General features: G+C 45.6%; 2 protein-coding genes across 6 annotated transcripts in view; one reads left to right on the top strand and one right to left on the bottom strand.

Annotated features, from left to right (window-relative positions):
- Positions 1-19,062, bottom strand: part of HSF2BP (heat shock transcription factor 2 binding protein) — a 99,757-nt gene extending 80,695 nt beyond the window's left edge. For all 5 annotated transcript variants that reach the window (XM_030576753.1, XM_030576762.1, XM_030576772.1 and 2 more), the window contains exons 1-3: positions 18,961-19,062; positions 15,751-15,901; positions 8,999-9,102 (exon numbers count right to left, since the gene is read on the bottom strand). In XM_030576753.1, the coding sequence (XP_030432613.1) occupies positions 8,999-9,102; positions 15,751-15,901; positions 18,961-18,996 (291 nt within the window). In that variant the 5' untranslated portion in view covers positions 18,997-19,062. The remainder of the gene's footprint in view (positions 1-8,998; positions 9,103-15,750; positions 15,902-18,960) is intronic.
- Positions 19,063-23,519: 4,457 nt separating this feature from the next.
- Positions 23,520-27,232, top strand: part of RRP1B (ribosomal RNA processing 1B) — a 35,047-nt gene continuing 31,334 nt past the window's right edge. Inside the window, exon 1 of the mRNA XM_030576731.1 lies at positions 23,520-23,774. Coding sequence (XP_030432591.1) covers positions 23,543-23,774 — 232 coding nt within the window. The 5' untranslated portion in view covers positions 23,520-23,542. The remainder of the gene's footprint in view (positions 23,775-27,232) is intronic.

Genomic DNA, 27,232 nt, shown 5'->3' with positions numbered 1-27,232 from the left:
GATGGGCAGGATCCCCTGGGAGAATAACATGAGGGGGAAAGGAGTCCAGGAGATCTGTATTTTAAAGAATCCTTATTGAAGATGCAGGAACAAACCATCCCAATGTGTAGAAAGAATATTAAATATGGCAGCCGACCAGCTTGGCTTAACAGTGAAATCCTTGCAGATCTTAAATGCAAAAAAAAAAGCTTACAAGAAGTGGAAGATTGGACAAATGACCAGGAGTATAAAAATATTGCTCAGGCATGCAGGAACGAAATCAGGAAGGCCAAATCACACTTGGAGTTGCAGATGGCACAGAGGCAGGCATCGGGTTTCGGAATTGTATGGAGGGCCGGTTTGAGGAGGCACAGCCTCTCCTAACAGATAGGCCTGGCCTGACCCCGCACCCTATCCGTGCCCCCACCCTGCTTCTCGCCCCCTGATGCCCCGCCCCAGACTCCTGCTCCATCCAACCCCCCTGGGACCTCTGCCCCCCCCGTCTCCCTGTCCCCTGACAGCCCCCAGAACCCCTGTCCCTGATTGCCCCCCCCCGCTGCCCCATCCAACTCCTCCTCTCATTCCTGAATGCCCTCCCTGGACCCCTCCCCCATCCAACCACCCATTCTCTCTGTCCCCTGCCCCTGACTGCCCGCCGCCGCCCCATCCAGCCCCCCTCCTCCTTCCTGACTGCCCCCCCCGGGGACCTCTGCCCCCCATTCAACCCCTGTTCCTTGCCATCTGACTGCCCCGATCCCTATCCACACCCCTGCCCCCTGACCGGCACCCCAAACTCTCCTGCCCTCTATCCAACCCTCCTGTTCCCTGCCCCCTTACTGCGCTACCTGGAGCACGCAGTAGCTGGCAGCACTACAGCCGCGCTGTCCAGTTGGAGCCAGCCACACCACCGCGCAGCATAGAGCACTGGATCAGGCCCGTCTCTGCAGCTGAGCTGCCCCAGGAGCTCTCAGCCCTGCTGGCCAGAGCACTGTGCCGGTGGCAGGGCGAGCTGAGGCTTCGGGGGAGGGGGAACAGTAGAGAGGGGCCAGGGGCTAGCCTCCCAGGCCAGGAGCTCAGGGGCTGGGCAGGAGGGTCCCGTGGGCCAGATGTGGCCCGCGGGCCATAGTTTGCTCACCTCTGAGCTAGCAGGAGATATTAAGAGTAACAAGAAGGGTTTCTTCAGGTATGTTAGCAGCAAGAAGGTGGTCAAGGAAAGTGTGGGCTCCTTACTGAATGAGGGAGGCAACCTAGTGACACAGGATGTGGAAAAGCTAATGCACTCAATGCTTTTTTTGCTCCTGTCTTCACGATCAAGGTCAGCTCCCAGACTACTGCACTGGGCAACACACCATGGGAAGGAGATGGCCAGCCCTCTGCGGAGAAAGAAGTGGTTCAGGACTGTTTAGAAAATCTGGATGAGCACAAGTCCATGGGGCCAGGTGCGCTGCATCCAAGGGTGCTAAAGGAGTTGGCGGATGTGATTGTGAAGCCATTGGCCATTATCTTTGAAAACTCATGGTGACAGAGGGAGGTCCCGGATGACTGGAAAAAGGCTAATGCAGTGCCCATCTTTAAAAAAGGGAAAGAGGAGGATCCGCGGAACTACAGGCCAGTCAGCCTCACCTTAGGCCCTGGAAAAATCATGAAGCAGGTCCTCAAGGAATCAATTCTGAAGCACTTAGAGGTGAGGAAAGTGATCAGCAACAGACAGCATGGATTCACCAAGGACAAGTCATGCCTGACTAACCTAATTGCCTTCTATGATGAGGTAACTGGCTCTGTGGATGAGGGGAAAGCAGTGGACGTGTTATTCCTTGACTTTAGCAAAGCTTTTGATATGATCTCTCACAGTATTCTTGCCGGCAAGTTAAAGAAGTATAGGCTGGATGAATGGACTATAAAGTGGATAGAAAGCTGGCTAGATTGTCGGGCTCAACGGGTAGTGATCAATGGCTCCATGTCTAGCTGGCAGCCGGTATCAAGCGGAGGGCCCCCAGGGTCGGTCCTGGGGCCGGTTTCGTTCAATATTTTGTGCATAGCAATGCCTGTATTATATTCTATGTATTTTCCCTTTTGAAACAGACATATTACAGAAATGTTATATTAAATTTAATGGACTAATTCCTCCAAACAGCTCTTGATATCAACTAGCTGAAAAGATCTTGCAACAAGCTTTGAGAACACCCAAGCAGTGTGTTTCTCAATCTTGGTACAAAGAGCACATTTATGTAGATTTGCAGTGCTGTGTGTTAAACCAGATTCAAAATGAGTCAATTAAAAAAAAAATCAAGGAAATTCATATTTAAAGGATAAAACTGTCCTAAATTCATTCTGTGACACACAACAATTGTGGCACATACAATATAAAAAAATCAAATTATTTTGAACCTCATGTGGACTATGCAATATATACATATATAACCAAGAGACAATCCCTTTATTATACCAATTCAGGTGTAATTTTATGTTTGAAAAAAAGGAGAGATCTCTGAACACAATTATCAAACATTTTTAGTTTTCCCCCAACTCCATTTATGAGAATAATACGTAATTAGTTATTTTAGAGACATTTATAACAAGAGGTAAAGAAATTCAGACAGAAGTGTCAATTTGTTTCCCATTTCAGCTTTAAATAATTATTAGTACTGCAGCTGTGTTTCATTTTACTATTCTTATCATATGGATCTTTCTGGTCTAGAACAATCTTTCATACAAAAAGTATTAATGCTAGAACTTTTAGGTGCACAATTTACATATTATTTGGCTATATGAACTCAATGCCCAACAGTTTTCCAGGTTGTCCAGAAGCCATATACTTGAAAACACAGTTACTCACCTTTGTAACTTGTTCTTCGAGATGTGTTGCTCATATCCATTCCAATTAGGTGTGCGCGTGCCGCGTGCACGTTCGCCGGAAGATTTTTACCCTCGCAACACTCGGTGGGTCAGCTGGGTCGCCCCCTGGAGTGGCGCTATGGCGGTGAATATATACCCCTGCCGACCCAACGGCCCTTCAGTTCCTTCTTGCCAGCTACTCCGACAGAGGGGAAGCAGGGCGGGTTTGGAATGGATATGAGCAACACTTCTCGAAGAACAACAGTTACAAAGGTGAGTAACTATCTTTTCTTCTTCGAGTGCGTGCTCATATCGATTCCAATTAGGTGACTCCCACGCCTTACCTAGGCGGTGGGGTCAGAGTGAGATGTCGCAGAATGTAGAAGTGCTGAGCCAAATGCCATGTCATCTCTGGACTGTTGTACCAATGCATAATGTGACGCAAAGGTGTGGACTGAGGACCAGGTAGCTGCACGACATATCTCCTGGATGGGTACGTGAGCCAGGAAGGCGGCAGATGAAGCATGAGCCCTAGTAGAATGTGCGGTGAGATGGCTCATCGAAACATGAGCCTAGTCATAGCAGGTGCGGATGCACGACATCACCCAAGATGAAATCCTCTGGGAGGAGTCAGGTAGGCCCTTCATTCCATCTGCTACCGCGACGAAGAGTTGGGGTGTTTTACGAAAGGGCTTTGTTCGCTCGATATAAAATGCGAGAGCCCTATGGACGTCTAGGGAGTGCAGCTGCTGCTCTCGGCGTGATGAGTGTGGCTTCAGGAAGAAGACCGGAAGGAAGATATCTTGATTGATATGGAAAGCCGATACCACTTTAGGGAGGAAGGCCGGATAAGGTCGCAGTTGTACCTTGTTCTTGTGAAACACTGTATACGGAGGGTCAACCATGAGAGCCCGAAGTTTGGAGACTCGTCTTGCCGATGTAATGGCTACGAGGAATGCTGTCTTCCAGGACAGGTACAGCAGCGAGCAGGTTGCCAGCGGCTCAAAGGGAGCAGCCATAAGTTTGGCTAGAACTAGGTTGAGGTCCCAAGTTGGGGCCGGAAAGCGGACCTGTGGGTATAAACGTTCCAAGCCCTTGAGGAACCTCGAAACCATGGGGTGAGAGAAGACCGAGCGGCCATTCTCCCCTGGGTGGAAGGCAGAGATGGCCGCCAGGTGCACCTTTATTGATGAAACCACTAGGCCGTGTTGTTTTAGGGACCAGAGGTAGTCCAAGATGGTAGGAACCAGTGCCTCGGTAGGAACAGCGTTACGCTGCTCGCACCAGCAGGAGAAACGCCTCTGCTTGGCCAGATACGTTAACCTAGTGGAAGGTTTCCTACTACCCAGGAGTACTTGTTGTACCAAGGCAGAGCAGCGTAACTTGGACTGGCTTAACCATGCAGCAACCATGCTGTAAGGTGAAGAGACTGCAGATCTGGGTGGTGAAGTCTGCCATGGTCCTGAGTTATGAGATCCGGCCAAAGAGGTAGGGGGATTGGGTTGGCCAGCAAGAGGTCGAGCAACATGGTGCACCAGTGTTGCCTTGGCCACGCTGGAGTGATCAAGATCAGGTGGGCTCTGTCTCTGCAGAGCTTGAGCAGGACCCTGTGGACCAGCGGGAATGGTGGAAAGGCATAAAGGAGATGGCTCGTCCACGGTATCAGGAATGTGTCTGATAGGGAGCCCGGGGAGTGACCCTGGAAGGAGCAGAACACATGGCATTTCCTGTTCTCACGGGAGGCAAAGAGGTCTATGCGGGGAGAACCCCACGTCCGGACGAATCGACCACTCGTGAGACAGGAAGGATCTGCTGAGATGATCCGCCAGAGTGTTCTGAACCCCTGGGAGAAAAGACGCTACCAGGTCGATCGAGTGGGCTATGCAAAAGTCCCAGAGCTGGATGGCTTCCTGACAAAGGGGGGAGGAACGTGCGCCGCCCTGCTTGTTTATGTAAAACATGACCATGGTGCTGTCTGTGAACACTGAGACACAAAGGCCTTGTATATGCTCTTGCAACGCCCGGCACACGAGGCGGACTGCCCTCAGCTCCCGTACATTGATGTGTAAGGTCAGTTCTTGAGCTGACCGAAGGCCTTGAGTGCGGAGATCCTCGAGCTGGGCTCCCCAACCCAGAGATGACGCGCCTGCGGTCAGGGCCATTAAAGGTTGAGGCAGGTGGAAAGACATCCCTGCGCAGACCAGGGCGGGCGACTGCCACCAGTTCAGGGAGTTTATGATGCTCGGGAGGATCGTGAGGATCATGTCTATGCTGTCTCTGCCCGAGTGGTATACCGAGTTGAGCCAAGTTTGAAGGGGATGGAGGCGTAGTCTGGCGTGTTTGGTCACGAACGTGCAGGCCGCCATGTGACCTAGGAGGCCGAGACAAGTGCAAGCCAAAGTTGTCGGGAAGTTTTGCAGGCCCTGGATAATTGATACCATCGCCTGAAACCGCGGCTGTGGTAAGCAGGCTCTGGCTAGAGTGGAGTCCAGGATGGCCCCAATGAAGTCTATTCTCTGAGTGGGAACCAGAGTGTATTTTTCTATATTGATCATCAGGCCTAGTTGCCTGAATAGGTCCTTGATGATGCCCACATGATGGGTGACTTGTCTCTCGGAGGTCCCTTGAATGAGCCAGTCATTGAGATATACGAAGACGTGTACTCGATGACGACGGAGGGAGGCGGTGACTACAGCCATGCATTTTGTGAATACTCGTTGGGCTGAAGAAAGGCCAAACGGAAGGACTGTAAATTGAAAATGTTGATGGTTGACCACAAAACGGAGGTACCGTCTGTGTGGTGGGTAAACAGCGATGTGAAAATATGCGTCCTTCATATCGAGGGCGGCATACCAGTCTCTGGGATCCAAGGACGGGATGACGGGATCATGCGGAACTTCGACTTTATCATGAATTTGTTGAGTCCTTGCAGGTCTAGGATGGGTCTCAGATCTCCCTTTGCTTTGGGGATTAGGAAATAGCGGGAATAAAACCCCTTGCCCCTAGAGTCTTTCGGTACCTCCTCTATAGCTCCCATGGTTAGGAGCATCCCTACCTCTTGTAAGAGGAATTGCTCATGAGAGGGGTCCCTGAAGAGGGACGAGGATGGGGGCTGGGGGTGCGAAATAAATTGGAGGTGGTATCCCCATTCTACCGTGCATAGGACCCAACAATCCGATGTGAGTTGGGCCCACGCAGGGAGGAAATGGGAGAGGTGGTTGTAAAAAGGCAGAAAAGGATCCTGGGAAAGAACTGGTACACCGTCCTCGGGCGTCCCTTCAAAAGTTCGGTTTGGGTCCCACAGGTGGTTTGAGGGGGCCCTGATTTTGACCCTCTTGGGGCCCAGACTGTCTTCTGCGATTCCCCCGGCCGTGTCTTCTGCCGAAGTCCTGTCGCGGCCTAGGCAGGTGGTAAGTGCGCTGAGGCTGAGGACGGAAGGATCTGTGCTGAGTCACTGGGGTGTGCATTCCCAGCGAGCGCATGATCACCCTGTTGTCCTTTAGGCTCTGCAGCCTAGGGTCAGTCTTTTCAGAAAATAGGCCGTGGCCCTCAAGTGGGAGGCCTAACACCTAAAGCCATGACATTCTCCTCATGGCCACTCCTGAGGCCAGAGTTCTGGCTACTGAGTCGGCCGCATCCAGTGAGGCTTGAAGAGAGGTTCTTGCCACCTTCTTTCCTTCCTCCAAGAAGGCTGCAAACTCCTGGCGGGAGTCTTGAGGAACGAGCTCCGTGAATTTGCCCACCACCATCCAGGTGTTGTAGTTGTATCGGCTAAGTAGAGCTTGCTGGTTCGCCACCCTGAGCTGGAGGCCTCCAGCAGAGTATACCTTGCGGCCCAATAAGTCCATGCACCTAGTCTCCTTGGATTTTGGAGCAGGAGCATGCTGGCCATGGCGCTCCCTCTCGTTAACCGACTGCATGACCAGGGAGCAGGGAGGAGGGTCCATGTACAGATACTCATACCCTTTCAAGGGTACCAGGTACTTCCGCTCAACTCCCCTGCCCGTGGGCGGAATAGAGGCTGGAGATTGCCAGATAGGTATCGGCGTTTGCCTGAATCGTACGAATAAAAGGCAAGGCTACTCTTGTGGGGGTGTCAGCTGATAAAATATCCACCACAGGGTCTTCTATCTCCGGGACCTCCTCCACTTGAAGATTCATGATCTGGGCCACTCGCCTCAGAAGATCCTGATGGGTCCTCAGGTCAATTGGGGGAGGGCCGGAGGAGGATGTCCCCGCCACAGCCTCATCTCGAGAGGAGGAAGAGGAGAGGCCAGGTACAAGAGGGTCCTGCATGGGCTCTTGTTCTTGGGCGGTGTCAGGTTCAGGTGGGACCTCAGAGTCTGTTGGCAGAACAGACGCTTCATCCGTACCCGCAGGAGGGGGGCAGCTTACAGTCGCCTCTGGCACCCGGTGTTCAGATGGCACAGAGCGTGGTGCTTCTGGGTGCGCACCTTGGGCTTGGTGGTATGCCCAAGGTGTCCAGAACGACCACTGATGAGGCCCTTGTCCTTGACCTTGGGTCTCCTGGAAGACTCGGCTGGATATGTCTGAGTCACGGTCCTGTGCATTGGAAGCACTGTCCACGTGAGATGACACTGAGGTGTGTGTAGATGGCCGAGGAGCTGAGAAACCCTGAGAAGGGGCCACATCTCTAGACGATCTCTCTCGGTGTGGCACCAGGGAGCGGTATCAGGCGCCATAAAGGTACCGTGAACGAGACTGGGACCTGCGACCATAACGATGCCGGGAGGTCGACTGGGATTTCGAGGCTCATTGCCTGGAGTGGCTGCGAGAGGTGCGGTGCCAGAAACGATGCCGGGAGCTGGATTGGTACCAGGAGTGCCAGGTTGGCGAACAGGACACTGAGCGGTGTCGCGAGTGCGACCGGTACCATGATGGAGAGCGGTGCCGGGACTGCAAATGGCATCGGGACCGGGATCAGCGACGGTACCAAGAACGCCGGTGGGACCGAGATCTTGATCGGTGCCTCTCAGCGGTGCCAATGGAGGGTGACCTCAGCAGGGCAGGCTTGCCAATAGACTGAATGACCCGCACCGGCGGTGCTGGGGGTTGAGGCAGTGCAGACTCCGTCAGTGCAATCAAATCCCTCGCCATGGAAAAGGTCTCAGGCGTGGACAGGATAGTGAGCTCGACCACAGCATGTGCCGGGGAGCTTTCAGGCACCGGACTCAACAGTCCTTGCGGGACTGGAATTGATGGTGCCAAAACTGGCGGTGCCGCGGCGGGTGTTGGTGCTGGGCGGTCCAACTTAGGCGGGTGCTCCAACTGTGGTGCAGGCGGCACCGAAGCAGTGGGAGTCTTATGATGCTTCTTGACCCACGGTGACAGGGAACGGTGCCGAGCCGACATCAATGCCGGCGACAGTCGGGGCCGAGGAGCCTTAGCGGTACCGGGCCGATCCAGAGCCGAAAGAGCGCTTCTCCCTGATACAGATTGTTCAGCGCTCGGTGCCGAGGGCATTGGACTAAGAGCTGCCTCCATCAGGAGCTGTTTGAGGCGAAAATCCTGCTCTTTCTTCGTCCTCGGCTTAAAGGCCTTACAGATCTGACACCTATCTGAGAGATGGGATTCCCCAAGGCACTTAAGGCACGAGTTGTGGGAATCTCCCATTGGCATCGGCTTATGGCAGGCCGAGCACGGTTTGAAGCCTAGTGACCCGGGCATGAGCCCCTGTACCGGGTGGGGGGAAGGGGCTAATCCCTGAACCCCTCGTAATTATATATACTATATATATATTATAGAAACAACTAAAACTAACTACAACTATAGAGATTATAACTATATACACAACTATTATTAAGGAACTACGAGTAGCTAGGAAAGTGGAGATCAGCTAAGCCGCGCTCCACTGTTCCAACGACCAACACAGGCAGTAAGAAGGAACTGAAGGGCCGTTGGGTCGTCAGGGGTATATATTCACCGCCAGAATGGCGCCACTCCAGGGGACGACCCAGCCCACCGAGTGTTGCTAGGGTAAAAATCTTCCGGCGAACATGCACGCAGCGCGCGCACACCTAATTGGAATCGATATGAGCAAGCACTCGAAGAAGAAGAGATATTATATCTTGCAAGATTCAAGTGCTGGACTGGTATTTCCCTGCACTTCTTACTAAAACTCAAGCATACAGATCTTAGCTTACTTTTTTGTGAACAAATGTACCTTTTTCTCCCTCATGCAATCTGCTTGGGCTGTTTCCAGACGAGCTTTGAAGTGTTCACAATCCATTCTTATCTGCTCTAGTTCTTGCTCTCTTTTCTCCATGTCTGCAAAAAACAATTTGAAAAAATTAAATAAGAAGTTACAAGCAGCTACCTTATACTAAGCATGAAGATTCTGCCAAATGCAATATGAAAAGTCTGCTTTAACATTTGGTTGTGTCAGGCCTCCTCCTTGTGGCCAACTGGGACTATAACCATGTGTCATATTATTAAACACTTATTACAAAAAAATCTATTAAATTAACATGAAGTTTTTGATTTAAACCAGGAAATACATGAGAATTCACAGTGAAGGATCAAATCTATCTTACCTGACCACAATAGGGTACACAGTAAGCTATGCTGAAATTGAGCTCCCTTTTGCCCAGAACAGTAACTTTATATTTAATGTCATTCATTTTCTATTTTTTTTATTAATTTTCATAAATTATCTAGAGTCTTTGCCCTCAACTTTAGTGGCAAAGATGAGGAAAATACCAACACCAACTAGAAGTAAATGTTGATTTAATCTATGGGGTATGAAGTATATGAACAATTAAAAAATGTAGTAGAAGCACTCCAAATGTATTAATGTTTGTGGAACACTAGATAAATGCTAAGCATATCTTTATAGTGCTGGCTAAAACTGATCCATGACTGCTTTAAAGAAAAAAGAAAAACAGTTAAATAAGAGAAACTGATCTCCAGATTAGAAATATGATTTTATTTAAAGTGCTTTGCTGTAATAAATAGAACTCAAGTGCAAATTATTATTGTGATGTTGCACCCCATAAGACTTTATGGAAATATGCTTATGAATGTATATATGATATAACTGGAATATGTAACATATCCATGTAAAGGTTATGCTCTACTGAATATATTCATCCTATTGGTATGTATGTATCGTTGTGTTCGAAGTTATGCATATTGGCTGTGTACTTGCTTGATTTCTAAGTGGCCTTAGCATTTGGTCAGCTTCTTGAGAAAGGAATGTGCAAATTAAGTGCCCAATCAAGAAACACTTAAAGGACAATGAATCTTGGAAGCCTCCAATCCACATAAGAAGTTTACTTGAGGACGTTCATGGTAGCATGTAAACACTGGCGGCTGCCTGTAAAAACCGAGTCATGTATGGACACGTGACTTGCCCATGTGACCCCAAAACGCCATCTTGGAGCTGGACTTTGCATAGGAGAAAGGAGGGGATCTCCACTCACAAGAAAAAGTCTATTTAAACCCCTGGGAGACCCCTCCATTTGGTCTTCAGTTGGCTAAAGAGATAGCCTCTCCACCCCCAAGGATCCCTGAAAGAAACTGGAACAAAGGACAGTAACTACAGGGGGCATGAGTGATTGCTGGAAGGAGACTATTCTGTAAAAGGAAGCTTACTGGAATTCCTCTGAGGGTGAGGTTTTTATCTGTATTCAGTTTTCTTACTGTATTAGACACAGACTTACGAGTTCTATTTTATTTTGCTTAGTAATTCACTTTATTCTGTCTGCTGATACTTGGAACCACTTAAATCCTACTTTCTGTATTTAATAAAATCACTTTTTACTTATTAATTAACCCAGAGTATGTATTAATACCTGGGAGGGGGGACAGTTGTGCATATTGCTCTATCAGTGTTATAGAGGGCGAACAATTTATGAATTTACCCTGTATAAGCTTTATACAGGATAAAATAGATTTATTTGGGGTTTGGACCCCATTGGGAGTTGGACATCTGAGTGTTAAAGACAGGAACACTTCTTAAATTGCTCTGTTAACTCTGCAGCTTTGGGGCATGTGGTTCAGACCCTGGGTCTGTGTTGGAGTAAACTGGCGTGTCTGGCTCAAAAAGACAGGGTGCTGGAGTCTGAAGCGGGCAGGGAAAGCAGGGGCAGAAGTAGTCTTGACACATCAGTTGGCAGCCCCAAGGGGGTTTCTGTGATCCAACCCATCACAATTATAATGCTAACAAATCAAGAGATTAGCCCCATGCCACTTCAAACTAGCCTGCATCACTAGGTGGGCTGTCTTCATAAGACTATCTCACCCACTGCAATCTGCAGAATGAGAGACCAGGACCAGGTCTCCTCTCTGAATATAGAGTACCACTTAGTCAACTGAATAATCACTTTAAATATTAATTTCTCTTATATTTGTATAATGAACTGTGAAATTCTGAAGGGAAAAAAATAATTTTAAAAACTTCCTCCAGTGCCTTCTTACAATTCCCCTCATGTGTCCACAATTCACTGGGAAAGAACAAAGTGGTTCCAGAGACGACCCCAGCAATTACAGGCCGGCAAACTGGTTGAAACTATAGTAAAGAACAAAACTGTCAGACACACAGATGAACATAAATTTGTTGGGGAATAGTCAACATGGTCTTAGTAAAGGGAAATCATGCCTCACCAATCTACTAGAATTCTTTGAGGAGGTCAACAAGCATGTGGATAAGGGGGGATCCAATGGATCTAGTGCACTTAGATTTTCAGAAAGCCTTTGACAAGGTCCCTCACCAAAGGCTCTTATGCAAAGTAAGCAGTCATAGGATAAGAGGGAAAGTCATCTCATGGATTGGTAACTGGTTAAAAGATAGGAAACAAAGGGTAGGAATAAATGGTCCATTTTCAGAATGGAGAGAGGTAAATAATGGTGTCCCCCAGGGATCTATACTGAGCCCAGTCCTATTTAACTTATTCAAAAATGATCTAGAAAAGGGGGTAAACAGTGAAGTGGCAAAATCTGCAGATGATACAAAACTATTCAAGATAGTGAAGTCCCACGCAGACTGCAAAGAGCTACAAAAGGATCTCTCAAAACTGGGTGACTGGGCAACAAAATGGCAGATGAAATTCAATGTTGATAAATGCAAAGTAATGCACATTGGAAAAGATAATCCCATCTACATATAAAATGATGGGGTCTAAATTAGCTGTTACCACTCAAGAAAGAGATCTTGGAGTCATTGTGGATAATTCTCTGAAAACATTCACTCAATATGCAGCGGCAGTCAAAAAAGCAACAAAATGTTGGGAATAATTAAGAAAGGGATAGGTAATAAGACAGAAAATATCATACTGCCTCTATATAAATCCATGGTTCGCCCACATCTTGAATACTACGTAAGGATGTGGTCGCTCCATCTCAAAAAATATATATTGGAATTGAAAAAGATTCAGAAAAGGTCAACAAAAAAGACTGTGGTATGAAATGGCTGCCATATGAGGAGAGATTAATAAGACTGGGACTTTTCAGCTTGGAAAAGAGATGACTAAGGGAAGATATAGTAGAGGCCTATAAAATCATGACTGGTGTGTAGAAAGTAAATAAGGAAGTGTTATTTACTCCTTCTCATAACACAAGAACTAGATGCCACCAAATGAAATTGATAGATAGCAGGTTTAAAACAAACAAAAGGAAGTATTTTTTCACACAACACACAGTCAACCCGTGGAACTCTTTGCCAGAGGATTTTGTGAAGGCCAAGACTATAACAGAATTCAAAAAAAGAACTAGATAAATTCATGGAGGATAGGTCCATCAATGACTATTAGCCAGGATGGGCTACTGTACGTGGCTCGCAAACAGTATCTTCTCCAGATGGTATGAATGAGGAGTAACAGCTGTGTCAGTCAAATCAAAATTGGAGTACTGCTCTCCCAAATTTAGAATAATGCTTGACAAATATAAGGCAATTGCAGAAGATGTCGTTTGAGTTCTGACGGAGTGAGCCTTAATATTTGGTGGGGGAGGTACACCAGCCAACTGGTAACATGTCAAGATACTTTGTGTTAATCAGTTTGACAAACTTTTTGATAAAACAACCAGCTGTAGCCAAAACTGATCAGAGGACATTTTGAAAAATGTATTCCTGTCATTATAATTTCAAAGAGCTCTGAATACATCCAGACTGTGTAGTTTCTCTTCCCTTTGTCTTGAGTTTTGTTTTGGGAAGAACACAGGTAAGTTAATGGATTGACTTAACTGGAACTCAGAAACCATTTTGGGTATGAATCTTCATAAGATCCCAGTACCACACTGTCTGTGTGAAACAATGTATATGGGGGTTCAGTCATGTGTGCCTGAAGCTCACTCACTCTGTTGGCTGATGGCCACCAAAAAAGATTGTTGAGAGATGGCAGATGGAGCACAGTAGGAGACAGGCTAAAAGCGGGGAGTGCACCCCATAAGTTTTAGGAGAATAACACTGAGGTCCCACACTGACGTAAGTTCTCTGGCTAGTAGGTGGGCAATCTGCGGCCTGCGGACCATACGTGGCCCATCAGGGTAATCTGATTGCGGACCGTGAGACATTTTGCTGATGTTGACTGTCTGCAGGCACGGACCACCACAGTTTCCAATGGCCGTGGTTTGCCGTTCCTGGCCAATGGGAGCTGTGGGAGGTGGTGGGCCACAGGGACATTTCCCAGAAGTACAGCTTGGAAAATGGACAGAGGATATAACTGAAACTTGTTAATGTCTCTTGTTGTGAGCTGCCTCCAATTAATTCATCATTTGGCCATGAACAGATATGGATAACCCTCTTTCTCAGGTGCACTGCTGCCATCACCACAGTTAGGCATTTTGTGAAGTCTCTTGGTGATGTGAAGAGCCAAAATAACAATACTTTGTACTGTTAGTGAGTAGGCCCCACTGTAAATCTCAGGTACTTCCTGTGGGCCAGGTGGATGGTGCTATGTGGAAGTCTGTCCTGTGAGTAGAGAACCACGAACCGATCTTGAACCTGAAGAGATGAAATAATCCTGAATCTGAGGCAGTGAATGTATCTGTTTGGTCTCCTCAGGTGTAGGATAGGACGAAGACCCAATTTTCATTTTCATAATAAGGAAGAATTAAAAGCACATGCCTCTACCCCTGTACTCTTGCAGCACCTTCTCTGTGGCTTCTGAGAGGCCACTTCTTTCTGTAACAGGCACTCGCAAGAAGGGTCCCTGAAGAGGGACAGTAGAAGGTGGTAGGTAAGGTGCAAAAAATGAAAGAGGATGGGGTAGCAGTGGGCAATGATGTTTAACACCCGTTTGTCAGCAGTGATCTCTGGCCACACCCCCCAGGAAGGGAGTAAAGCGTCTTCTGATGATCAGCTCTGGATTGCTCTTGATGAGGCTCCCAACACTCTCATCAAACCTGCTGCCTCTGAAAGGGATTTGGGTGCATGACGGAAGATGACAGGTCTCTTCTGGAATAATAAGCTGTTTCCTAGATGGTTATTCTGCTTGGCAGTTATGGAGGCAGGATAGTATTCTTTGTTGTGTAGGGGCTGGTATTGGAACAGCTTATAGTATGGTACTGGAGAAGAGTTTACAACTGACCTCAGCAGAGCTCTTGAATCTTTGAAGGAATGGAGCACTTCATCCATCTGGTTACTGAAGTCTCCTTGAAGGACAAGTCTTTTATAGAAGTTTGTACTTCTTTTGGAATACCGGATGTCTGCAACCAAGAGGCATGTAGGTTTGTAACGATGCGTGACTCACCCTTGCAGCGCCTCCTGATGGTTGTCCAGGAAATTAGCTCTCCTAGCCTTGGAGCACCCTCAGCAGGCTGGTGTCCCACTGCCACTGGCCCAGGACCTGGTGCCCCTTGTGTTTGGGGTGCTGCCCCCTGGCAATACCCCCACAGACTCTGGGTCTCCCCACCCAGGGGGAACCCCCAACCCTCTAAACCCACCTTGCTTCAGTCGTGGGCTACTGCCAGTCACCATCTAGCCCCCGCTCACTGGGGCAGACTGCAGTGTAAAAGCCACTCATTATAGGCAAGGGGGGGTTAGACCTGCTGCCTCTGCCTGTCCTTGGGCTGCCCTCTGCAACCCCGGTGCCCTTCTGGGCCTTTATTAAGGCCTGCAGCCTGGGGGGCTTCCAGGCCAGAGCTCCCCCATTCCTCTGGCCTTCCCTCAGCCCTGCTCTACTCTAGGTACCTTGTGAGCTCCTAAGCAGCCAGGCCCATCCCTCTCTAGAGACAGAGAGAGACTCCCCCCTGCTTCTGGACCACTGCCCTCTTAGAAGGGCCAGCTGGGCCCTGATTGCTCTGCCACAGCCCTCTCCCAGGCTGCTTTAAGCCCTTCCGGGCAGGATTCGGGTAACCACCCCGCTACGAGGTGTACTGGCCATGACCACGGATCTGGAAACCATGTACAATGCATCAACAGCCACTGGCAGCACCATCTTTATTACTATTTGGCCCTCTTTGATGGTCTCCCTCAGTTCTTCTCCACAGCTATTGGAGCTTGGATAGGAAAGGGGTTACCCTCTGCCATCTCAAAAGACCTGTATTTTGCAGGAAAAAGTCTACGAGTTTATGATATAAAGTTGAAAGGAAGCAGATAGATATGCCTTAAGTTCAAAAAGGTCGAATTTCTTTGGAGCCTCATCTGCCGTTGCACTTCTCTCATGGTTTTCAGTGCAGAATGAGTTTCTTCCTGTCCCAGTCTCTCTTCCTTTCTGTCTTTTGATAGGAAAATGGTAGTTTGCATGAGTCAATACAAGTTTTGTCTTCAGTTAACTAATTTAAATTTTAAAAAAAATGTAATTGATTGACATATGTCTAGTTAATTCTGAAATTGTGAAAAACACCGGGGTTATCCTTTAACACAATATTTAAGCAGAATATGTCAACAAAAATCTATAGCCATTTGTACAAACTGGGCTGTTTGTTCTAAACAGTGTTTGAAGTATTTATGATTGCTGCTAATGTGGTGCAACTCACTTGTTTCAATAACATCCAGTTTCTGGAAGCTCTCCAAGATATCTCCATTCAGTATTCTAGGTAGGAAGTCTCGTAACTGCATCACTTCAGTTGTCAGTCTCTCCAAATCTCTCTTTCTGACTTTAACAAATTCCTCTTTGGTCTCAGCCTTCTGAAACATGGAACAGACCACAGATCTCTTTGTTACTCTGCAATGTTCTCTAATTTGCATTCTAGTTACACTTCCTTCTTTCACTCCCACAAATGCATCTCCCTCCGTTCAATATCTGTTCAGATCAGAAGTATAGAATTTTATTTTGAAAGGAAATGTTATCTGGTGGTCTTTTAAAGCATGGGACTTTGAAAATAGCAAGTGTCATACACATGCTGAACTACTGTCTTTAGAATGTCCTAAGGCTTATGCTGTACCTTTCATAGTTTTAAATGAACTCAAAAGTTTTCTGAACCACCCCTCAACCATGTTGCTATAATAGCTCATCTACTGGAAATATTTCTGTTCACCAGAAAAGATCAATTAAATATTAAAAAAACTTAAATTAACATTCATGATGAACCAAAAACACACAGAAGCAATTAAATTCTGAGTTAAGGCCAGTAAGAGTCATGTAATTCCTCTTCTTGTACCTAACTATTACTATAGCATTCATTTCTACTCTGCAGCCTGAGAAAATTAGCTCTGGTTTAAAAAAAACCTGTGATTTAAAAAAAAATCAATTCCAAAATAAACTGCGGACTCAACTCTAATTTCAGAGGTGAAGGTGCACATTGCACTGTCTTGAAAACTCTGCTGTACATTCAAGAGTTATCACTAAGAGATTCAGTTTTCTTTGTTTGAAATATCTGTTCTCCATCATGCTTTGGAAAGGCAGGATTGCAAAATTTCTGAGTGATATTTTGCTATTTCAACCATCAATCCAATTATAATATTTATGTTACATCCAACAACTAGACTGGGTGCTTAAAAAACCCACAATTTCTTTTCTCCCTAGAATGAAGCAACATATTTCTTACTCTCTTCTACTCTGATGACTTTGTATTATATGTGTCTAATTTTTTACTTACAATCCTGTCCATTTCCACAAGTCTCTCTTGTTGTCTCTCTCTCCCCTCTTATTTCCCCTTTTTATTTAAATTCTGCTCTTTTTAGGGGGGGACAGGAGGGAACATCCTTCCAGGAACCTTAATTTCCCCCCCTTCTCCCTCTCCACGTACCTTGCATTATGGGGACTACCTCACCTACCAAAAAGGACACAAAACTAGAAATATGTTGAAATCCCCCAATCTTTATTTGATGTGTACACTATTAAAACCCCTCCAAAACTAGTCAGAGATGTTCAGATAGTAACCCTGAAAAATTTGCTAATACATAGGCAACTGATTATCACCTCATGCCTTGCAAATCCACCTGCCCTAACAGCTGTGTGCCCACACTGGTCAGTTGTTTAAAATAAGCCAGCAACTACCATGCTGGCAAGAAACCTCTAATGAAAACAGTTCCCCCTCAAACCTGTCAAACTTCCTTCTGAAGAACAGCTCTGTTTAAGCTCAAAAACTTTTCTCTCTCACCAACAGAAGTTGGTGCAATAAAAGATATTACCTCACCCACCTTGTCTCTAATATCCTGGGACCAGCATGACTACAACACTGCATACATACTTCCTTCAGTCAGCCACAAGGGGTTGATAAAGAACTATACATGCAGCCTTTTCCCTATAGTGCTAAGCTGCTTCTGCAACATTCCCACTGCCAGCTGGATGAGAGTGAGGGTCATTCCAAGTATGCATTGTCACTATACTATCAGGACAACACCTATGGTATTTGTATTTCTCCCACAACTTTTTCTAGTATTTCCTCTCCCTTCTTGGTTGCTTGCTTCCTCCTCTTTCTCTTCTCTCTTTTTCTATGCTTCCCTTCATTTTTACTTCTCATTTTGTTTGCTTCTTTTGGAGTTCCCCCTGACCACCACCCGCACTTCAAAAACACACCTGTGCTGTCTTGCATTTAACAAAATCCTTCTGGTTCAGGCAAGAGAGTGAAAATAAAAATATTAAAGTAATATTCTTTACATAGACTGTAAGCCTTTATCATATGTTTGTACAGTGCCCTTCAACAACATTGGGGTCTCTAAGTGCTCCTATATTACAAATAATAAATAATATTAAAATGAATTAAATCTCAAAGGACTCAGAGGGTTGGGAAGATAAATGGGGCAGCAAGACTTTAGATGAACAGTGTGACCAACCAGTGGACTGGGTAGATAAGTAATCAAACAAAGGATGAAACAGCAAATCAGTAGTTTTAAGAAAAATGGAAAGCAATTTGGAATTGGTATCAAAGATGGATATATTCATATTGAACACTAAATTTAAAAAGCCTGTTACTGGAACATTTGGATTGAGCTGTTAAATTGAGAAAATTCTAATTTACGGTTCTCTCACTAAATACAGTTCATCTCATACAACATGACAGTTACAACAGCCAAGTTCAATTTTCTTTTCTCCACTCAGAAGTATTTTCAAACCTCCCACATCTTGTAATATTTTTTTAAAAGAAAGTAACTACATACAGACTATTTTGCCAAGGAAAGGATGGTGTTGTGATTAAGGCCCCAAACGCAGAAGACCTGTGGGGATCAATTCCTGACACTGCCACAAAGTTCCCTGTGCAATAGTGGCCAGATCATTTAACTGTGTGTCTCAGTTCCCCATCTGTAAAAAGTGGTTACTATTGCTCTAACACACAAAGGTACCTTTCGGTGCTCAGATGCTATGCAGCAATGGCTGCTTCATAAATTAAGTAGAGACACAAGGAGGGTGAGGTAATATCATTTAATGGACCAACTTCTTTTGGCAAGAGAGACAAACTTTCAAGCTTACAGCTGTTCTTCAGGTCTGTGTAAGATCAAATCCCATGTGCAAGAACCACCCCGCAACATATTTCTCTACACCTTAAAGCCATCTCCACCCCTAGGCAGTAAGGCCACCTCTCCCTGGGGAGATAGTTCACCCAGCGTTTCTCTCAGCGCCCCTGGGCCTCCCTGCACAGCCCGGGTCAGGGCGCTGCTCCCCACCCCCCACCTACACCTGGGGACACACCCCGCCTCCCGCCGGGCCCTGCGCTGCCACCTCCCCAGGGTTTGCGCGGCGGGGAGGGCGGCGGCGGCGCTGACGGGGGGCCGCGCGGGCAGCCAGGTGGCGCCACCCGCTCTACCTGCCCATCCCCTGCGGGGCGCGCGCTCCGCTTCATAGCGCCGGCCTCGCTCTCTGACGCGCAGCGCGAGGAGCTCTGCAGCGCCGTCACCAGCCACGCGTCTCCGCGCCACGTGACTCCCCTGAACGCCCTGCCCTCTCAGTCTGACGTAGGCGACGGTGGAGCCTATCAGGTTCTGGGCTTGCGTGGAAGCGCTGGCAGTAGGCGCCCGGCCCGCTGGGGGAGGGGCAGCCTCTTCGTTGTTGCGGGGCGGGGCGCCTCTGCCTGAGCTGTGGGGGGGCGCCCCCGTTCGTGCCTGGGCTAGCTCGGTAGCGGAGGATGGGAGGGGAGCAGACGGTGGGCCACGCTGGCCAACCCAGGGGGAGCGTTTGGAGGGTTGGTATAAGGATCTGCCCTATTGCTAGTGCCCGTTGTGCTTGGGCTGGGAAAGGGCACTGATGCTGGGTGGATAGAGATGACGGGTGCTAGGGGCTGTTTTATGGTTTAGGTGGCTACTGATGCATATGAATTTTTCAGTGCCAAAGGAACAAAGAGGCGAGTGGGCGTTTAGCTATTAACAATAAGTAAAGTCAATGGGAAGAGGAATGGAATCAGGCAACTTGGATTTTCTGCAAAGTGGAGCTGTTTGATGTCCGGTTTCAGAGTGGTAGCTATGTTAATCTGTATCAGTAAAAACAACAAGGAGTCCTTGGGGCACCTTAGAGACTAACAAATTTATTTGAGCATAAGCTCCCATGGGCTAAAGGCCACTTCATGAGATGTGCACACGCGCACGCACAAACACACACATTCTCTCTCTCTCTGCCTTACCAAGTGAGGGGCCAGTGCTACCAAAAACATTCAATTAAGTGGAAGTGGGCTATTCTCAAGAGTAGAATACCAAGGGAGGAAAAATCAGTTTTGTAGTGGTAACAGGGAGTACCAGTGCCATACTGAATCAGGTCTCTGGGCCTGCTAGTCCAGTATTGTCTCTGACACCTGACAGCACAGGATGCTTCAGAGCAAAATGTAAGAGCGCTTGCATCTGATGAAGTGGGTATTCAGCCACTAAAGCTCATGCTCCTAAACGTCTGTTAGTCTATAAGGTGCCACAGGATTCTTTGCTGCTTTTACAGATCCAGACTAACATGGCTACCCCCTGATACCTGCAGTAGGCACATGTGGGATAACCTGCTCTGTCCCACATTAGTGCTCATCCTAGGCTCTAGTAGGTAAAAAATTGGTTTAAACCTTGAAACATCAACTTTTTAATATTATTTTCAAAATGTTTACCATATTCTTGATATAATTGTCCATCAATCTCTTTTTTTAATTTTACTAAGTTCTTGGCCTCAAAGACCCTGTAGCAATGAGATCCAGAGCCTAATTATATACTCTGTGGGAAAGTATTTCCCTTTATAGTTTTTTTGAATTTCCCACTTCTAAACTTAATTGGATGTTCCTTTGTACTTAAGAACAAGGTGTTCAGTGGCATCTTAAAGACTAACAGATTTATTTGGGCATCAACTTTTGTGGGTAAAGCACCCACTTCTTCAGATGCAACAAAGAAGTGGGTTTTTTACCCATGAAAGTTTATGCCCCAATAAATCTGTTAGTCTTGAAGGTGCCACCAAACTCCTTGTTGTCTTGGGCCTTGTTTAACGTCAATATTTTATATACTTTTATTATGTCCCCTCTTGTCTCCTTTTTTTTAAAATAAAAAATCCCAATCTTTTAAATCTCTCTTCACATGAGAATTTTTCCATGTCTCCAGTTATTCTCATCATTTTCTGAACACCCCTCTAGTTCTACAATATCCTCTATGAGATGGGGTAACACATACTGCATACAATACTCTAGATGAGATCACACTACTTTGATTGATATGAAGGCATTATAATCTGTTAGTCACTATCCCATTCCTTATGTAGTCTAACATTTTGGGTTTTTTTTAAATGTTGCAGCACATTGAGCCAAGGACTTCATCACACTATTCGTAGTGATTCCCAGGTCCTTGTCCTGGGTTGAGAGAGTTAATCTAGACTCTATACAATGTATAAAATAAATTTTCTCTTCAGTATATATTACTTGCATTTATCAATACTGAATTTTATTCACCATTTTGTTGCCTATTTGCCTAGCTTGTTGATGTCTCTCTGAAGTTCATCACAGTCCTCTCTGTTCCTGACTAACCTAAATAACTTAGTCATTGCAACTTTTACATGTCACTTCTCACCACTATTTCCAGACCATTGTTTAATACTAAAGAGCCTACTCTGGAATTTTGAGGCACCCTGTTAACTTTTTACGCTAAGGAAAACAAACTAATCCTACTCTTTGCTTACTTTCTCCTAGCCAATTTTTGATCCATTACAATGCTTTGCCTCTTATCCCGTGACTGATTAGCTTCTTATAGTCTTTTGTGTGTGACTTTGTCAAAGACCTGTTTGGACATCTAAATAAATTGTCATCTGGTTCTCTTTTATCCACTGCTTTACTGATGTGTTCAAAGAACTGTAAGAGATTAGTGAGACATTACTTTCCTGTGTAGAAACCATGCTGGTTAGACCCTATCATCATACCATGACCTTCCAGGTGTTTTGTTTGTTTTTTAATCATTGTTTCAAATAATTTTCCAGGTATAGATGTAAGTCTTATTGGTCTATAATTCGCCAGATCACCATTATACCTTTAAAAAATATAATTACAACACTTTTCTCTTTCCTGTTATTTGTGAAAAATTTACACAGAAAACAGGGAAACAAGGCTCTCCTCCTCTTTTTATTTTACATAGCTGGCCTCTTGTGTCTGCATGGAGTTCCACTGGTCTCCATGGGAACCACATGGGCACAGGGATCTGACCCTGTGGAACAACTTGTAGGATGGAGCCCTAAGTGTTGTCAAATGCACAAAGTAAGCAAGCTGAAAAAAAATGTTCATTCATCTGTCATTTCTAGTAATCTTAGATATTACTTGTAACTATAGTATATATAAACAGTTTCAAACAGAAGTGTGAATTTAAAATTGATTGTGTGCCTTAAAGTAAAAGGTAGTCACAAGCTCTGGATAAAAGTCAGAATTCAGCTGGGCCCCAATCCTGGGCCCCAATCCTGTAGCTAGGTCCAGCCACACAGAATTTATTGCAAGATGAAGTCCCTGAATGAATAAATAAAAAACTCATTATTGGCTTTCACGTGGCAAGAGTCATTTTTGAGCAGAGTAACTTCCAGAACTGATCTAGCTCCTCCAAATAAATTAACTACTTAAGGTAAATATTCAAAGCATTTTGCAGACATTTTACTTGCATAAGGTGTATGGCATGATATCTGGAAGATTAGAAAAATAAGTAATCTGAAAGAAAAAGTCAGAAGTATGTGCTGTTGAAAGAATGTAGAAAAATTAGCATGTCAAGTGTCCTGTCTCTGTTTTTGCAAGCAAACGTCTCCATTGTAACAAATTATGAACTCTGGTCCAGATCCTCAGAGGTATTTAGGTGCCTAACTCCCATTGGGCCTGGGTGTTTTGGATTCTGTGGACTGATAATATATTGCAGTATTTTATGAGAATAGAAGAACAGATCCAGTCAGTGTCTCCTTGATTTGGCATTATAACTGCATATACGGACTCTGTTTTCCATATAACATTTTGAAGTTAAAAAACACCATGTAGTTGCAAAGTAGAAAGCATGGTCTTGTGATTAAAGCACTGCACTGGTGTTCAGGGGATCTAAATTCAGCTTGAGTTCCTACCACAGACTTCTTACTTGACTTTCTGTAATTCAAGGCCCTCCTGACCATGAAAATTATTCTGTGTGGGTGATGCCCACTCCAATAGTTGGAGACAGGAAGGCATGACTCACCTGTATAGATCCATTTGTAGCAATGACCTACGTTGCTTGTTGCCTCACATTCCCATTTATAAAATAGAAATAATAATACTTGTGTACCTTAATGAGAGTTGACAGTGCTGGTCAGAGCAGTTGATACAAAGCAAAGAGATAACTAGTATGTTTGAAATAAACATTAGAATTGTAGGGGAATGCTTTTTGTTAAAGAGGGGCTTTCAGATTTCTGTCAAAAACCTGAACTCATTCACTTTTCTCTTGTGGGGTTTGTTTGCCTGGATTTTTCAGTCCATGTTTATTAATCACTGAAGCTGTTTTTCCTAATAGGGTGACCAGATAGTAAATGTGAAAAATCAGGACAGGGGTTAGGGGTAATAGGAGCCTATATAATAAAAAGACCCCAAAATCAGCACTGTCCCTATAAAATCGGGACACTTGGTTACCCTATCTCCTAATCTAGTTTCAAGCAACACAGTGCTCAGTGGCCGCGGGGACGAGATAGCGCTTTATATTCTGAAAAGCATCTGTGTCCAGCAAAAGTGCGAGGGGACTTTGGGCACCGCTACTATGGAAGCCATTTGGAGGGGATCATTAAAATGTAAGTAGTGCGTAGCGGCACAAACTGCAACCGGCACGTTTTCCCAGCAGGAGGAAGCACCTTTCCAAGTGACTACTAGCCCTTTAAGAGCAGAACCCTCCCCGGAGAGACCTAGAACTTTTGCGACAGAAAGCGATTGTGACGCAATCAGCGGGCGTTCGATGGAACGCGTCAGCCGGTTCCCGCGGGCCGGCGGCAGGGACGTCTTCTACCCAGCAGAGGGAGGGGGAGCGAAGGGGGATGGTGGAGCAGGGACCATGGCGCCTGCCGCTGCTGTGCAGCCGCCCGAAATCCAGTTTGCGCAGAGACTGGCCGCCAACGAGAAGCGGAGCCGGGACCGGGCGGTGAAGAAGCTGCGCGGCTACATCAGCCTCAGGACCCAGAGCCCAGCGGGTAAAGACTGGGAGAGCGTGTGGTGCTGTGCGGCGGTGGTGGGACAGGCACGTGGTGCTGGGGCAGGCAACCCCAGGTGGGTAGGGGAGACGAGTAGTGGGGGCATTGGCAACTTTGCAGAGCTGCGGTGAGCGTAGGAGACGCACATGACTGGGGTAAGGGTCAGAGCGGCTGAGGCAAGCACGCGGCATCGATATTAGTGAATGAAGGTAGTAGGGCTGGCATATGGGATTGGCAGCAACACTAGCAGCAGACTGCTGAGGGACCAGTGGGGTTAGGGAAAGGAAGTGGAGTCACAGAATGTGTGAGAGGCACGTGGAGTTGTTGGGAGCCTCTGAGAATGGAGATGTGGGGTTGGCACGTGGTATGGTACAGCAGGGCCAAATTAGGAGAGAGTAAGCGATGCTGCTGCTCAGACGGGAGTAGGGTGTCTTGTACTCTCCCATCTTTTCTAAGGAGGATTAGTATGCCCAATGTCGTTATTTTATATTATTTTTAATTGACTTTTACAACAGGAAGCATTTTTCCTGAAATATAGTTCTACAAATATGGAGGGGATGATTAGCAGCTCTTAAGAGCACAGAGACTTTAAGTACTATAACATGGACAATTAAATTTCCTCAGTGGACCATATGTACAGTGGGTGCACTTAAGTTTCTTGTGGCTTTAGAAATATTACAGGTTTCAGAGAGATTCCCCATTTTGAACACAGAATATCACTAGAATCAGAATGAATTTTTTAAGCTTGCTCATTGAATTTATGTTTTGAAACTGCATGTAACCCAGTTATGGTTGCCAGATGGATACAAGCATTTGATCTCGCAAATGAAGCACCGTATTTGGATGACTGAGGAAAGGTTAAGGGACAACACACTTTACAGTTAACAACAGACTGAGGCCTAATCTACGCTTAAAAATTAGAGCGACCTAGCTATGTCAGCTGTGAAAGACTTTGTGTCCTGAATGCTGTAGGTATGCTGACCTAATCCCCAGTGTAAATGCGGCTAGGTGAGCAAAATAATTCCTCTGTCTACCTGGTTACTTCCTTGCGGGGAAATGGATTAACTGCATCAACAAAAAAACTCCTTCCATCAGTGTCAGAAGCATCTACGTTATGGCACTACAGCAGCACAGGTGCAGCTCCATAGCTGTACCATTGCAGTATAGACCTACCCTGAGATGAATGGGTGTAATTCATAGCTGTTACATGTTTTCTGCCTTACAATTCAATAGGGTCTACACTTCAGTTGTACATGGGAGCACCCGTTTACAATATTTCTGTGTCCCAAACTTATTACAAAATGTCTTGATATAACTAGTGTGGGAAGAATTCAGTCCCATCTGTGTTAGCAATACCAGGCCTTATTATATGAATAACGTAGCTGAAGTCGACCTACTTAGATCGACTTACTGTGGTGTCTTCACCACAGTGAGTCAACTGCTGCCACACCCCCGTCGACTCTGCTTGCGACTCTTGCAGCACTGGAGTACAAGAGTCTACAGGAGAGTGATCGGGGGTCGTTTTATCACGTCTAGACTACACACAGTAAATTGATCCCCACTAGATCGATCAGTGGATAGCGAAGACATACCCTTAGTGGAGACTAAGCATGTTTTTACTCTGTCCAGGACTTTGCCACAATCCAAGGAGAGGTTTATGGGCCTGCATACACTCAAGATTAAGCACTATATTGGGTGACAACCATGGTATGTCCCCTAACAAGGTGGCTATGCAGATGAGCATTTAACACTCCATTGGGTCATATGGGTCATATTTGAAAGGATTTCATTGCAACTGGAAGAGCTAAAACCTTTTTTATTGTTTTAAATTAAATCTTAAATTCTGCAGAAACCTGAAATGCGAGACACCGAATCCATTGTATGCATGGAAATTTAGTGTGTGCAAAGTACCAGGGCTCTTGCTAATATAATTACAAAATACTTACATAAATATCAGCACCTCGTTTCTTAATTTGGATTTTTCAGGGTTTTTTCACGCTTTCTTGTTAAACCTTACCACTCAGTAATTGGGTGACTGGAGGGCTTAAAAGGGAATGGAAGGAGCCTTCTGTGATTCACAATCTGTTAGAGCCTATTTAGATTAGGAAAGCTTGCACCAATATAACTGTACTGCTGTTGTACCAGCACAAGCCCCTAGCGTGGAGATACTTCACCAGTGTGACTTACATTGGTGACTTTCTGAAGGCAGGTTGCACAGGTGCATTCTGTCTACTCTGCAGGTTTGCAGATACCCCAGGGCAACATCCCCCCACACTGTAGAAGGGCCATTTTTGAGCTGTAGCTAACAATCTGTTTGTACCCACACTAACTGAAACAGTGCCCCTTCACAACAAAATACCTATAACTTAATGCAGGCCTCATCTTATGCACGCTATGATCACTAATATAGGGGGTTCAGTTTTAACATACACATGAAGTGATGATATTTTAATAATCCACCTGTGGGAAAAGAGCATGAGGAATTGATAGTGTTGCATTCTAAATGTTACCGTTGTGAAATAAAAATGTTTTAAAAGTCTGTCTCTTTACCTGTGGAGAAGTTCCCCTTGACCTTTTCAAATATAACAACTGACATAATCTGTGATAGACCTTATTATGGAGGCAGCAGTCATGACTCTATAATTAAGGTTGAACATCTACTCAGACCTTCTTTCTGTTACGCTGTTATAAATTGTTGACTATAATGTACTTAAAATGGTGTAAAGCAGAGCAGACCCAGGTTCAGTATCCATATGAAAAAACATCTTTCAAGCAGCAAAGCCTGTGTTTCAGAGAAGCTGCCAAAAACCCAAAACTATTATTTTGTAATCCACACACAACCTGTAACAGGATATCTGTGTAAAACTCCAAATAACAATTCTTCTTCCTGTATATATGGCCATTTTTTATCTTCAGAAGGTTGGTCTACCTTGAATTGTACTGAAGATGCATTGGCTTGATGGTCACATCTCATTTACAGTTGCTAGAGAGCTGTTAATTTTGTCAAAATTTTAAAGGAGCAGATCCTGCTGAGATATTCCCATAACTTGCTCATGTAGCTAAAAGGCAATCTTATTGTCACAAAACACTATCTTTTCTGAACATTTGCTTGGATGGCTGAAGCTGGCACAGCTTTAAAATGTTGATGTTGAGTATAGTCTCCTTTGATTACAACTTACAATCTGAGCCTGATGGTTTTTCAAGGTTCACATGTAGCACTTTGCATATTTTCCTCACCCACTTCTGTTTTCTGTATTTGGAAATGTTGGTGGATCGGGCTGAAATGTGTGTTTGATATGGTATAGTAGTGATAGGGACTCTCAACTAGTGCTCAAAGTCTTGTAATGATAAATCTTAAACCTTAGTATCACTTTGCTGTAATTAAAAGGCTCTGAGCACTATTTTTGGCATCACTAATAATAGAGAACCTAAAGTATGTAGGTGTTCAACTGGCTCTA

This window comes from Gopherus evgoodei, chromosome 1 (assembly GCF_007399415.2).
Source record: "Gopherus evgoodei ecotype Sinaloan lineage chromosome 1, rGopEvg1_v1.p, whole genome shotgun sequence".
Taxonomy (NCBI): Eukaryota; Metazoa; Chordata; order Testudines; family Testudinidae; genus Gopherus; species Gopherus evgoodei.
Note: the sequence above shows the minus strand (reverse complement) of the source record. Positions and strands in the feature narration are given on the sequence as shown.